Source organism: Aotus nancymaae, unplaced genomic scaffold (assembly GCF_030222135.1).
Source record: "Aotus nancymaae isolate 86718 unplaced genomic scaffold, 86718_ANA_hifiasm-v0.15.2.pri h1tg000003l, whole genome shotgun sequence".
Taxonomy (NCBI): Eukaryota; Metazoa; Chordata; class Mammalia; order Primates; family Aotidae; genus Aotus; species Aotus nancymaae.
Genome location: NW_026988414.1, coordinates 71,794,011 through 71,807,562, shown reverse-complemented (window position 1 = coordinate 71,807,562; position 13,552 = coordinate 71,794,011). Strand labels below are relative to the sequence as shown.

General features: G+C 38.7%; 1 protein-coding gene across 4 annotated transcripts in view; it reads right to left on the bottom strand.

Moving 5' to 3' along the window:
* NEO1 (neogenin 1) overlaps nt 1-13,552 on the bottom strand; it is a 249,381-nt gene that overhangs the window by 32,147 nt on the left and 203,682 nt on the right. For all 4 annotated transcript variants that reach the window (XM_021667498.2, XM_021667500.2, XM_064382335.1 and 1 more), the window contains exons 15-19: nt 12,559-12,753; nt 6,721-6,816; nt 3,530-3,753; nt 3,305-3,443; nt 373-480 (exon numbers count right to left, since the gene is read on the bottom strand). In XM_021667498.2, the coding sequence (XP_021523173.2) occupies nt 373-480; nt 3,305-3,443; nt 3,530-3,753; nt 6,721-6,816; nt 12,559-12,753 (762 nt within the window). The remainder of the gene's footprint in view (nt 1-372; nt 481-3,304; nt 3,444-3,529; nt 3,754-6,720; nt 6,817-12,558; nt 12,754-13,552) is intronic.

The window sequence follows — 13,552 nt, the reverse complement described above, 5'->3', positions numbered from 1 at the left end:
TGGGTATTACTCTATAGAACCAGGGAGGAGGCATGTAATTCTGAGGTTGTCCATCTAGGCAGAGACAGAGAAGAATAGCTTTCTTGAGGAAAATAAATGTCCACAAAGTCCCACTACAGCCAAAGGCTGTCTAGTGCCTCCCATCCCCTGACTGTGGTCAGAACTACCAACTGGCAACCCATTTTATGCCGCAATGGGCAACCAGCACAGCCTCACCCCAATTTCAAGGACCATCATGACTCCCACCTTCCTATAAAATGACCAAGCCGGTCTTCAGACTCCCACTTATCCCAGCAACACAGTAGTCTCCTGGAAATGTTCCTGTCAGGCAGGAAGAAGGCACGAAGAAATGCATGCTTGATGGTATCTTACCTGTAATTTTGCCATTGGCTTCAGAGGGAGGCTGCCAATTCACAATTATGGTCTTAGGTTTTCCCTCTTTACTCACAACGGTCACATCCTTGGGTGGAGAAGTCGGAACTACAAAATAACAATACTTTCAATAATTTCTGTCCGTTTCAAATTAGTTCACTATGTCTTCAACCTTTTCCCCTTTCAAGGCACAATAAATGGCACAAGACAAAAAGACAAAGCTTCCAGCTTCAAAGAACTCACAGTCTGTCCGTCAAACATTCCCATAAAAAGAAGAATATGCAAAGTACCAAAGAGGAAATACCATACTATAAAAATACAGAATTGGCATCTTGGCTGGGAGTCAGGGATAAACAGGATAATTAGGTGGGAAAGTCAAATGGCATTTGTACCAAGTACCTACTGTATAGCAGGTCACATACACATAGCATCTCACTTAATATTTGTAGAAAATCTGAAAGGTAGTTATCACTACCTCTGCTTTATGGATCAGGATACCAAAAAATGAGAGAAGTTATTTAATTTGTCCAAGATGGCTTTTGCCCTGTCACTCCGGATTACTTTGTTAGAATATTTTAAATTGTAAAAGTTTTCTCTCTCAGTTATAGTTGGCTCTCCAAACCAAATCCAACTTTTTTTTTTTTTTTTTGAGATGAAGCCTTTTTTTTTTTTAAAGACAGAATTTTGCTCTTGTTGCCCAGGCTGGAGTGCAATGGCGTATCACCGCAACCTCCACCTCCCGGGTTCATGCAATTCTCCTGCCTCAGCCTCCTGAGTAGCTGAGATTACAGGCATACGCCACCACACCCAGCCAATTTTTGGTTGCGGTGATACGCCATTGCACTCCAGCCTGGGCAACAAGAGCAAAATTCTGTCTTTAAAAAAAAAAAAGGCTTCATCTCAAAAAAAAAAAAAAAAAGTTGGATTTGGTTTGGAGAGCCAACTATAACTGAGAGAGAAAACTTTTACAATTTAAAATATTCTAACAAAGTAATCCGGAGTGACAGGGCAAAAGCCATCTTGGACAAATTAAATAACTTCTCTCATTTTTAGTAGAGATGAGGTTTCTCCATGTTGGTCAGGTTGGTCTTGAACTCTCGACCTCAGGTGATCCACCCGCCTCAGCCTCCCAAAGTGTTGGGATTACAGGCGTGAGCCACTGTGCCCAGCCGAGATGAAGTTTTGCTCTGTCACCCAGGCTGGAGTGCAGTGGTGTGATCTCGGCTCACTGCAACCTTCACCTCCTGGGTTCAAGCGATTCTCGTGCCTCAGCCTACCGAGTAGCTGGGATTATAGGCGCGCACCACTTCGCCTGGATAATTTTTGTATTTTTAGTAGACATGGGGTTTCACCATGTTGGCCAGGCTGGTCTTGAACTCTCCTGACCTCAAGTGATCCTCCCGCCTTGGCCTCCCAAAGTGCTGGGATTACAGGTGCAAGCCATCACTCCCAGCCCCAAATATAACTTTTAAAAGCCCTATTTCTTCAAAGAATAGATGATTTACAGATTAATATTTTTCACTATGAGTTTATTTTGAAAACATACTGCCAACTACTGAGGTTACTGCTCTAAAGTGAAGCTGTCTGTTTACGCACAGGATAGTATATTTCTTGTGTTTCCATATCATAGCTGAAAACTTTTAACACACTAGTAGAAAAATGAGCAAATTAAGTACATCCTTAAATTTACTCAACTCTTCCTAAAATACTAGGATTCTCCTAGTGTAAAATGTAAGGAAGCCTGGTGAAACGCAAATATCCTAAGGGAAAACACAACCTCACTTGTTAGCTAATGGGTCGGGATTAAAGTAAAAACATATTCTTAAAATGGCTGGCAAAGGAAACAAACTCAAGGTCTATTTAAACTTGCAGGCACTGTATTTCTAACTCTTCAAATCCAACCCTTTTCTCTGTACAAAGTCCAACAAACTGTGCAGAAGACAAAAGGCCAAGCCCAGTTTATAGAGAATTTATAACTCAATTTTGCACTATTTATATATAGTGCAAAGAAATAGGAGGCCAAAATAGACAGAGATTTGAAATGGTTATGTATATCCCTAGACTAGGAAAGCCCAGGGGGTGTAGAAAGGCATGCCTAAAAGTCTGCAAAAACCAAACAGTCTCAAGCCCAGGTGGCCTGTTCTCTCTTTAATTTGCTTGGTCATCTTTTCTCTCTCATATCCACTTACAGAGACCTTAGAGATTATTTCAGTGGAAGATTTTATAAGACACTAATTTGTCTGCACAGAAACTGCAGAGGCAGCTTTGGGGTCACCTAGCACAGTGTTCAGGCTCCAGCAAGCATGGCAGTAGAACTGCTTGGTCAAAGGCAGGTCACTTCATCTTTTTTATCTCAGTTTACCAGTAAAGCAGGATTAATGGGAATAATCCCTTACATCTACCCAGTGCTTTGTAATTTACCACGTTTCCCCTATCTATTCCTCATTTTACCCTTACAATAACCCTATAAAGTAGTAAAGGTGGAGATTGTTACCCCTCTTTCCTATAAAGTAAGAAAGGCACTGTTACTCCTCTTTTATAGATGAAAGAGACCAAGATTTAGAGAGGCTGGATGACTTGCTCATGATCACATGTCAATAGATGGCTGATGTGGGATTTAACTCAAGTCTGGATTCCTAAAATCTACTATGCTTTGCATTATAGTATTGTATTATTTGCTAATGTTCTTGTTCAATTATTAAAAAAAATTATTCATCAGCTGTAATAGCAAACATTGAGTTCCACATGCAGTTGCTCACTGTGTTTTGAAAATATGTCAGTTCATGCACTCAGTTCTTTCCTTGGGTAGTAAAAGCAGGTGATGAGTGCCTCATGACTTGGAATGTGGCACAACATGAGCACAGACTTCCACGGCTTTCATTTCTTGCAAACAGAAGAAATGCCATGTGACATGGTTTCCGACAACACATACCTAATTCAAAGGTGGTGCCATGGGCTGTCATACTCCATGTGCTTGACCTTCGACCTTTGGTCACCATCACAGAGAATTCATAGAGCGTATTTGGTTTTAAACCAGTCACCAAATAACTCAAAGTGGTTGCATTTGCATTCTGAAAAAAACGTGAATTGAGAACTTTAAAATTAGAAAATACCAACAATGGTTAGCTTTTTTTACCCAGAGCAAATGTGTCAGTACCTTGTACTTGGTGTTTGCTGGGATGTTGGTTTTCCATCGGACAGTGTAGTATCGGGAGTCTGTAATCTTCTGGTGTTTGGGCAGCGAGTTGTCTGCCCACGTTATCCTTATTGTGTCATGACTCAGAATGGAAGCCTGAACTCCCACTGGTGGCATCATGGGAGTGGGATCTGGCACTGGAGTGTATGGAGCATTAATAACAAATAAATCAACTTCAGAAGTGTCTAAGCAGAAAATAATTAAAAAGGGGAAGTGGCATTTTAATGTAAACAAAAATAAAATAAAAGGGAAATGCAGGGTAATATAATGGAATGAAAGGTGAGAAACGGAGAAAAAGAAAGAAAATTCGGAGTTAATAGATAACCACCATTCATTTAAAAGACTATTTCCACTTGTGTTCTTTCAGGAAAAAATTACAGAAAAATGTTAAGAGAAGCAGTAATAAACTATATTGTCTACTGCATTCTATAGGCATATTAAAATGTGACAATCCAGTGATTATATCAATGTATTCATGCTCGAATTTTCTTAAAATAACTTGAAAATTCTACCTCCTGTTCAAAAAGGCTCATGAGGCCAGGCACAGTGGCTCACGCCTGTAATCCCAGCACTTTGGGAGGCTGAGGCAGGAAGATCACCTGAGATCAGGAATTCACGACCAGCCTAGCCAACATGGTGAAACCCTGTCTCTACTAAAAAGATAAAACTTAGCCGGACATGGTGGTGGGTGCCTGTAGTCCCAGCTACTTGGGAGGCTGAGGCACAAGAATCACTTGAACCTGGGAGGCAGAGGTTACAGTGAGTCAAGGTTGCGCCACTGTACCGTCTCAAAACAACAACAACAAAAAAACCCCAAAAGGTTCATTAAGAAAAAACTGCTTTTAAAATCAGGAGTGCAATTTCTAAACAAGCAATACAAAGCTCATGGTTTATTTTGAGATTCCAGTGAATGTGGCTGAATTTTTGGGACAAGAGTTATCTGTGATATCACTGATTGTGTAAGGGTCCAACTCTCAAACCTGAGTCCTGAATGTCAGCCATGGGTATTGAGGGTATGTGGAACCCACAAAGGGTCAAGTTCAGACTCCCTGATGTCCTGGGTCTAAAGACAGTAGAGTGACATAGCTCACACCCAAATAAAGCAAAAGGAACTCAAGGTATGCTCTTCCTTCAGGAAAGGTAAGCCGACACCACGACACTATCTATCAGTTTCTTCCATAGAGTCAGAGAACAACCCAGTGATGAATCCCCATCAGTTAAGGGAAATACCATGGTTATTGCAGTTCCAAGTAACGAACTTCCCAAACTTTAGAAATCAGAGTACTATACAGTACAAATACAGAGTACTATACAGTAACAAACTTCCCCAACTTCAGAAATCAGAGTACTATACAGTACTTATTTGATGGAAAGCCTATACTCATGTCGCTGTCCTGTGCCACATACAACAGACACCTTCTCTGAGGCCAGAATAAGCACAGAAGCACCATGCACCATGGGCCCAGGGCAATACAGCAGGATCCACATGGGCTTCCCCAGTGCATGCTCAGGTTTTCTAAGTACACATACTGATTTAAGTTCAGGGTTTACAATGGGCTTCTCACATAGTCATGGTGACTAGTCCTTCCTCTCACTCAAAATGTGCAATAGCATAGAGCTTGTTTATGAATAATTGGTAAGCTAAAGTAATAGTCTCCATTTGTGTATTTCCTGCATTATGAGAACTAAAAATAACAGAGGAGCAGCATACATTATATAACCAAGAGCTTTGTTCAAAGTTCGGCAGGATACATACCAATTAATTACAGAAAATGCACCTTCAGGTGTAGAAGTCACTAGAATACTTGGAGAAATTTTTTTCTTATATGTAGCAACTCTTAGAAAACATATCTAGATTATATCAGGAATATTTTCTTGTATATTTCTAGCCAACAGGCTACATTTTTAAGCCATATAAAATAATTTCAAACTTGTTTTTTACTATTATAGCCTGATTTTACTATTATAGCCTGTTTTTTACTATTTTAGCCTGATCAAAGTACTGTATAGTACTCTGATTTTAGAAAGCAGTAGACCACTTATTTAAATATTACTTTTCACGTGATCTTTTCTCCTTTTTATAATACTAATGCTATTGCTAAAAGAAATTATAAAATGTAAGCACAAAGAAGACAGGACAGAACTACCAAATGTGTAGAACTACCAAATGTGTAGGAATTGAACAATCTCTTAGATACTCTTAAACAGAAGCTTAAAAAAAAAGACAGAGATTATTAGACCCCCTGATGTGCTGGTTCTAGTGTCAGTACAGTGACACAGGTCACACCCAAATAAAGCAAAAGGAACTCAAGGGTATATGTACTCTTCCTTCAAGAAAGGTAAGCTTTATTAAAGAATATTACCAAATCTGTACAATTATGCAACGTATCTAGCAGACATCACTGGACAATAGAGAATCAAAGTTTTGGGAAATAAATGAAAAAAAATTTCTGAAAATAAATTCTTTGGCTTCCAGTGCCCTTTTAAAAAATTTATAACTCTAACATATTTACTTCAGTAAACCTTCTCTTTTGGATCTAAATTAGACCTTATATATCTACAGAAAAATTTACATGACATGTATATTACTTTATTTTAGAGATATTTTAAGTAGATAATTCAAAGAAAAACCATGACTATTTGGTCTCCTTTGTAATAAATGTATAACACTGATCAAATGGATAGTACCTCTGGCCTTATACTCAAGCTTACGAAAGGCACATAGAAAAATACTTTCCTAACCAATTCAGGTGACTAGTAAATGTTGGGTTCACAAATTACACGTGTTTATCGCCACAGTCAGTAAGCTATGTTTTTTGTTTTTGACTCACTTTAGTTTCAACTCACATGCCCAAAAGATGGAAAATCACTTTTAATTATCTCAAAACTCTGTCTTCCACATCCTAACATTAAAAACATGTGTATATATCTACATAAAATGGCTTACGTGACAAAATCAGGATCTTCCAAAAAAGCAAAACAGGAATTAACAGAACTTTCCATGCTGAAAGCCCACCTTCCCATTTGAAGTCAGCACCCAAAACTGCCATACGCTTTTTCTTCACTAACACCTACAGGATAGGCCTCGTGCCAATATTCTGCCTAAACTGCTGGGAAAAGCGCTGGATACTAGGAAAGATGGGATACCATACCTGTGTGAGGCCTGGTCACAGCACTCTCGTACAGGGGGATGCCTTCACCCACGTTATTAAATGCTTTCAGGGTAATCACATAGTGAGAGCTGGGATCTGAAGAAAAGAAACAGACGCATAAAAAAAATCCTCACTATAGAATTTTAAAAATTCAGGAATGCTTCAAGATTACCTGCATAATCTTAAGCACAGAAGAATTCAAGAAAGATAACTTTAAAATTTTTTTATAGGGGATTATTTTAGGGTGTGGGGAGATGTGGAGATGGAAGCGCACACACAGTACAGAAAAACTGGCGGGGATCAACTTCCTGGATTTAGTCTCAGTAGGGGAGGTTGGTTGTGCTTGAATTCTCTCTTGGCCTTTCCTAAGGTTTAGTTATGTTCAGGGTATGGTGTAGGGCTTGGCTGAGAATGAATAGATAAGATTTAACGTGCTGAAGCCTAGAGACAGCACTTGGAATTAAACAAAGCCCTATCATTCCCTGAAAGACGGCCATGGGAACAGACAAGGTACAGAAGTAGGAGATAAACCGTTAACTCAGCAAGTGCCCAGTGTCCTTAACTCTCCAAGGGGCCTCCAAATCCAGAAATGGCCAAACCTCATCTAGCCATCACGCCTCATGAGCCATACCACATGTGGCATGTGTTACTTCAAAAGCTTAAAACAGCTGCTCTTCTTGGCGGCCGACCCACTCCCTAGATTGCCACTAGTGGGCAACATATAGAGGCACCTGGTCTTCCTGTGTCAGAACTGACAACAAATGGAAGACTTACTTCTTGACTGACAAGGAAAAAGTCCTTTGGGCAACAGAGTAGATGAAAATGTCATTCACTGAGATTGGGAAAAGAGGCAAGAGCAACCATGATACACATGTTCAAGGCTTGATACTAGGTCCTCTTCTGTTCCCACTCTTTGCTTTCGCCCTATGCACTTTCATTCATTTCCTTAGCTTTGATAAGCATGTATGTCTCATCAACTGCAAATACAGATCTGTAGTCTGGATCTTTCTTATGAGCACCAGACCTTTACGTTCAATTGTCTGTTTGGCATTTCCTCTTGGGTATCTCAACTCTTTCCCTCCCTACCCCGCCTCCAGCTCCAGACAGGCTCCAGTGTCCCCTAGTTTAGTAAACGACACTACTGCTGCTCAAGCCAGAAACCTAGGGGTTAAGACCTCCTTTTCCCTCATCCCCTCTGGACAAATAATCAAGTTTTGTTGAATCTTCTACTTGTCTTCTCCCACCACTAACTTTCCCCAGTTCTCTGTGCTCCATCATTACTGGCCACTTCTCAGTTCACTGAGCACTACGTTCACACCAACACGAGGCCTTCCTGCTTGCAGCTGCTCCCTATGCTGGGGACACATCTCACTCTTCCTGTTTACCTAGTAGATAAGCCTATTCATCTGAAAGGACTCATTCCACACTGGACTAACCTCTCTAGTTACATGGCCCATTACTCTTGTTTAGTGCTGTGAACAATTTCAATTATTTTTGAATTGTATTATTTCTAAAACTTGTGACCACATCTGTCTCATTCTCTGCTCTATCTCTAGCACAGTGTCTGGGATATTGTAAGTGTTCATTAAATATCTGCTGATTGATCAACAGGTTTGAGGGAGAAGACACTAATTTTGGACCAGATGGAATATGAGATATATCCAGGTACAGATACCCAGTAGGCAGATGTTTATATGGCTCTGAAGCTCAGGGGAGAGTTCCAGGCTCAGGAATAGATAAACTGCTAATTGAAGTTCTCCACCTCTGACTTGCTTCTTTTACTCAACATCATATGCATCTTAGCTCTATCTAGGTCAATAATTACAGCTCAAGTTTGTTTTACTTTATGGCAAGTTAACTTTTTTGCTACTCTACAATATATGTACTGAATTTTCTAATAAATTCTATCTGCTTACTCTCTTCTGCATGCAGCACTCCTCGCATCTCTCTGTTTCAAATGCTATTCTGAGTCTATCTTTCAAGCTCAGGTGTTTCTTCCCTGACTGCTCTACTGTGTCTTGCTAGCCCTCCCTTCTCTGAACAAAATTCACTTCAATTTACTTCATTGTTTCTTGTGTTTTCTTTTTGTTCTATTAGACTGAAAGCACCTGCAGGTCAAGGACCATGTTTTGTCTGTACTGCAAAGGAGTTTTATTTCAGTAGTTGCATAAAGAAAACACTATGAGGCTGGTCACTATGGGGGACTTTTTTTTTTTTTTGAGATAAGGCCTCACTCTGTCACCCAGCTGGAGTACAGTTGTATGATCAGGACTCACTGCAGTCTCAACCCTTCAGGGATCAAGCGATCCTCCCATCTCAGCCTCCCAAGTAGATGGGACTACAGGCACACACCACCACGCTTGGATAATTTTTAAGTTTTTTGTAGAGATGAGGTCTCATTATGTTGCCCAAGTTGGTCTTGAACTTCTGGGCTCAAGCAATCCTCTTGCCTCAGCCTCTCAAAGTGCAGGGATATGGGTGTGACCACTGTACCTGGCCAGACATTTTTATTCTACCAGCAAAGCTTTCCTTTTGCTCTCTAACAATTGTCTTAAAAGATGTTCATGTGGGCATACATTTCCTAGGTTAATTGTATTGTTTCTTCTTTGGAAGAAAAAAGATAAAGGTGAATTTTCTTGAAATATTTAAATCATAGCTTATTTTCTACCAGGAAGGATGAATATAACTCCTCTGTTAGGCACCTGAAGTTGTTCTTAGAAAAGATGTTTACAAAGAAATGATTTGAATGAAAATTTGGTCAGGGCAGATTCTGATTTTAAAAACAAGTGTTTCAAAAAAGATCTATAATGATAATCCAATTTGGAACAGTAATTATACCTAACAAAATTAATTCATTATTTATCAAAAAATAATGAATTTTTATTTTAAATATTTCTCGAATTTTAAATATTTCTCAAATTCTTTTGCTTTTACAATCAATTATGAGGCCAGGCACAGTGGCTCACACCTGTAATCCTAGCACTTTGGGAGGCTGAGGTGGGAGGATCATCTGAGGTCAGGAGTTCAAGACCAGCCTGGCCAACATGGTGAAATCCTGTCTCTACCAAAAATACAGACATTAATTGGGTGTGGTGGTGCATGCCTGTAATCCCAGCTACTCAGGAGGCTGAGGCAGAAGAATCATTTGAACCCAGGAGGTGGAGGTTGCAGTGAGTCGAGATCGCACCACTGCCCTCCAGCTTGGGAGACAGAGCGAGATTTCATCTCAAAAAAATAAACTATGAGGTATAATTAGCATACAATAAAATGTATCCATGAAATGCACATTTTGAGTTTTGACAAATATATATACCTTGCATAATCAGCACCAAAATCAAGATATAGAACATTTCCAATACTCCAAGTAGCTCCCTGGCACCTTTGTAACTGATTCCTATCACCCCTGGTTCCAGGTGACCACTGGTCTTGCTTTGTCACTATAGATAAATTCTGCCTATTTTGTAATTCACAAAATGTAACAGCACAATATGTAGATTGTGATTGACTTATTTTGCTCAGCATGTTTGTGAGATTAATTTCTGTTGTGTCTTGATAGCCTATTGTAATTGCTGAGTAGTACTCCATTATATGGATGTATCACGATTTACCATTTACCTGTTGATGAAAAGTTTGTTATTTCCCCATTTGTTCACAAAGTTACTATAAACACTGTATATAAGTTTTTACATAGATATGTATTTTTATTTCTTTTATTTAATTATCTATGAGTGGGATTACTGGGTTATATGGTTAACTTTACAAGAAACCTCCAAACTGTTTTCCAAAGGCGTTGTACTGTCAAACATTCCCACCAGCTAGAATGGGCATTCCCGTCTGTATCCTTGTTGATATTTGTTATTGCGAGTCTAGCAATTCTAGCGGGTGTGTAATGGAATTTCATTGTGGGTTTAATTTGCATTCTCTGATGATTGATGTTGCTGATCATCTTTTCATATGCTTATTGTCCATTCATATATTTTCTTTGGTATAGTGTCTGTTCAAATCTCCTGGCCATTTTTTATCGGGTTGCCTTCTTATTATTGAGTTGTAAAAGTTTTATATATTTTGGACTCAAATTCTTTGTTTGATATTTAAATGGTGGACATTTTCTCCAAGTCTGTGGCTTGCCTTTTCATTCTATTGGTTCTTTCTAAAAGTAGAAGTTTTAAAATTTTGATGAAATCCAATTTATCAATTTTTGTGTTATTTTACAACCTAAGAGGTCCTTGCCTAACTCAAAGTCATAAAGATTTTTTCCTATGTTTTCTTCTACCATTGTTATCTCAAAGTCATTTGGGTCTTGCATTTAGGTCTGTTTTTGTATACAGTGTAAGACAAGGGTTAAAGTTCCTTTTATTTCTCATACAGATATCCAGGTGTACTCTCACCTATGGTTAAAAAGACTATCTTATACCCACTAAATTATCTAAGCACCTTTTTCAAAAACCAACTGACTCTATACACATGGATCTATTTCTGGACTCTATTCTGTTCCATTGATCTATAACATCTACCTTTACAATACCACCACTACGCTCAATTATAAAAAGACATGAAATCAGGTAGCATGGGTCTTCCAATTTTATTCTTTAAAAAAATTGGCTATTCTAGTTCCTTTGATTTTTTCATAAAAATTACTAGAATAAGCTTATCAATTTCTACAAAAAAAGCCTATTGGGACTGCACTGGGGAGAAGCGTCACCTTAATAACATCATGGCTTCAAACCAGTGAACATGGCATCTTCATTTAAGTATTCTTTAATTTCTTTCAGCAACAATTTTCTATTTTCAGTGCACAGATATTGTACACATTTTATAAGTCTGTTCCTAAGTACTTCATATTTTTTCACTCTAAGTGGTATCATTATTTTAATTCCAATTTCCAACTGCTTATTTTTAGTTTATGGAGATACAACTATTTTTGTATATTGACTTTGTATCTTGTGACCTTGCTAAATTCACTTAAAAGTTTCAGTGGCCTTTTTGTAGATTCCTTAGGATTTTCTAGCCCAGTTACAATGAACGTGTATAGTGCCCAGATACTGGTTTCCAAAATCACTTTTCATAAAAGAAATGAGGGTTCCTTAGAGAAATGGCTGGTTCCAGGGCCAAGGATAAGGAAATATCAGATGAGCCAGGAACATCTTACTATGTTGTCAAAAAGGAAGAAAGTGCTCAAAGAAAGATGGAAGATGCCAAATGTATATAGGAACCAGTTATAAAGAGACTCCCATTGGCCATTCTCTTCATGAGGGTGAAAGAAAGTTCTTCCTTATCATAGGATGCTAACATGTATAGAGGAAATATGGAATTAGAAAATTACCACTGGGGAAACACCATTCTAATAACTGTTACTACAGATGCTGAAACTAGTGAGTGAAAGTGTAATGAGAAACAAGACATTTAAAAGACTCAAAGTATCTCCTCCACAAGGTACTTTTAATTGCCAAGGAAAAAAATAATAATTTTATAGCAGGAAAATGTGGCAGTTACCATTTTAACCAACTGATTAAAGTTAACATCACTAGCAATACAGGCTGTAATGTGCCTCCTGATATGATGCACTGACAGGAACCCAACACTTCTACCCTATTCCTTCCAAAAATGCATAACCTCAATATAATGAGGAAATATTAGCCAAATCTAAATTGAGGAGCATTCTAAAAAATATAGATGTAAATGTGGTTAAATGTTAACATTTGGGGAATTCAGGTGAATAACACACAGAAATTATTTGTACTATCTTCGCAATTTTCTTGTAAAAATAAAAGTATTACCTAAAAGGTTAAAAAGAAAGGAATCACATATGCAATTAGTTTCTCTACTTAGCAAACATACCCAGATTTTCAATGGTGTAATAGCGCTGTTTATAGTCCACTTTGATGGTCTGGGCATGAGGGCTGCCAATGCCATAACCAATGGCATAACCTCTGACCACAATGTTCTGATTCTCTGGAGGAGTCCAGCTCACTACGATGCTAGTGACGAGTGGGCGTACGTGAAGAGAGCTAGGCACTTCAGGAACACGAGTTTCTGGGAAGGAAAAGTAGAAAAGCAAGATGAGATCTACTGTCCTTTAGAATATCTCACCATCCTTAGGGAATGGCTTTTAGCCTCCTGCCACACTATTTGGGGTTAAGTTTTTGACATTATGCCCAGAAGTTCAAAGAGAATTATGTATGTATAGTGAAATACAGCCCATGATTTTACTGCATTCTAAGAAAAAAAAACAATACCTGAACAGCTTTAAATATAAGACATTGCAATATTAATTTGGAAGGGAAAACAAAGTGATACAAGAACCTCTTCTGCCTCAGCGGAGAAAAACAAATTGCCTTTCAATAGTTACCATCTCTCTTGGTCCCAAACTCTACCAGAATGAGAAAGGCATAACACTGAGTAGCTGGAAGCCTGTTGTTAACAGGTGTTTAAGCATCACATTATAGTAATAGCACCAATTATTTACTCCCCTAAGTAGTATGATAAGTCAGAAAACATGAAATTTTAGAGCTACAATTGATTCAGCTGGTGAGAGACTATGAGGCTTAAGAAGGAGGAAATCGACATGCTCTTTCACATACACTGTTTCAGGGCATACATTATTACCTTAATTTAAAAAGTAGTAAACTAAGGCCAGGCATGGTGGCTCACACCTCTAATTGCAGCACTTTGCAAGGCCAAGGAGAAAGAATCACCTGAGCCCAGGAGTTCAAGACCAGTTTGAGCAACATAGTGAGACCATGTCTCTTAAAAAAAAAAAAAAAACACAGCCAGGTGTGTTGGTACACGCCTGTGGTCTCAGCTACTCAGGAGGCTGAGATGGTAGTATCGT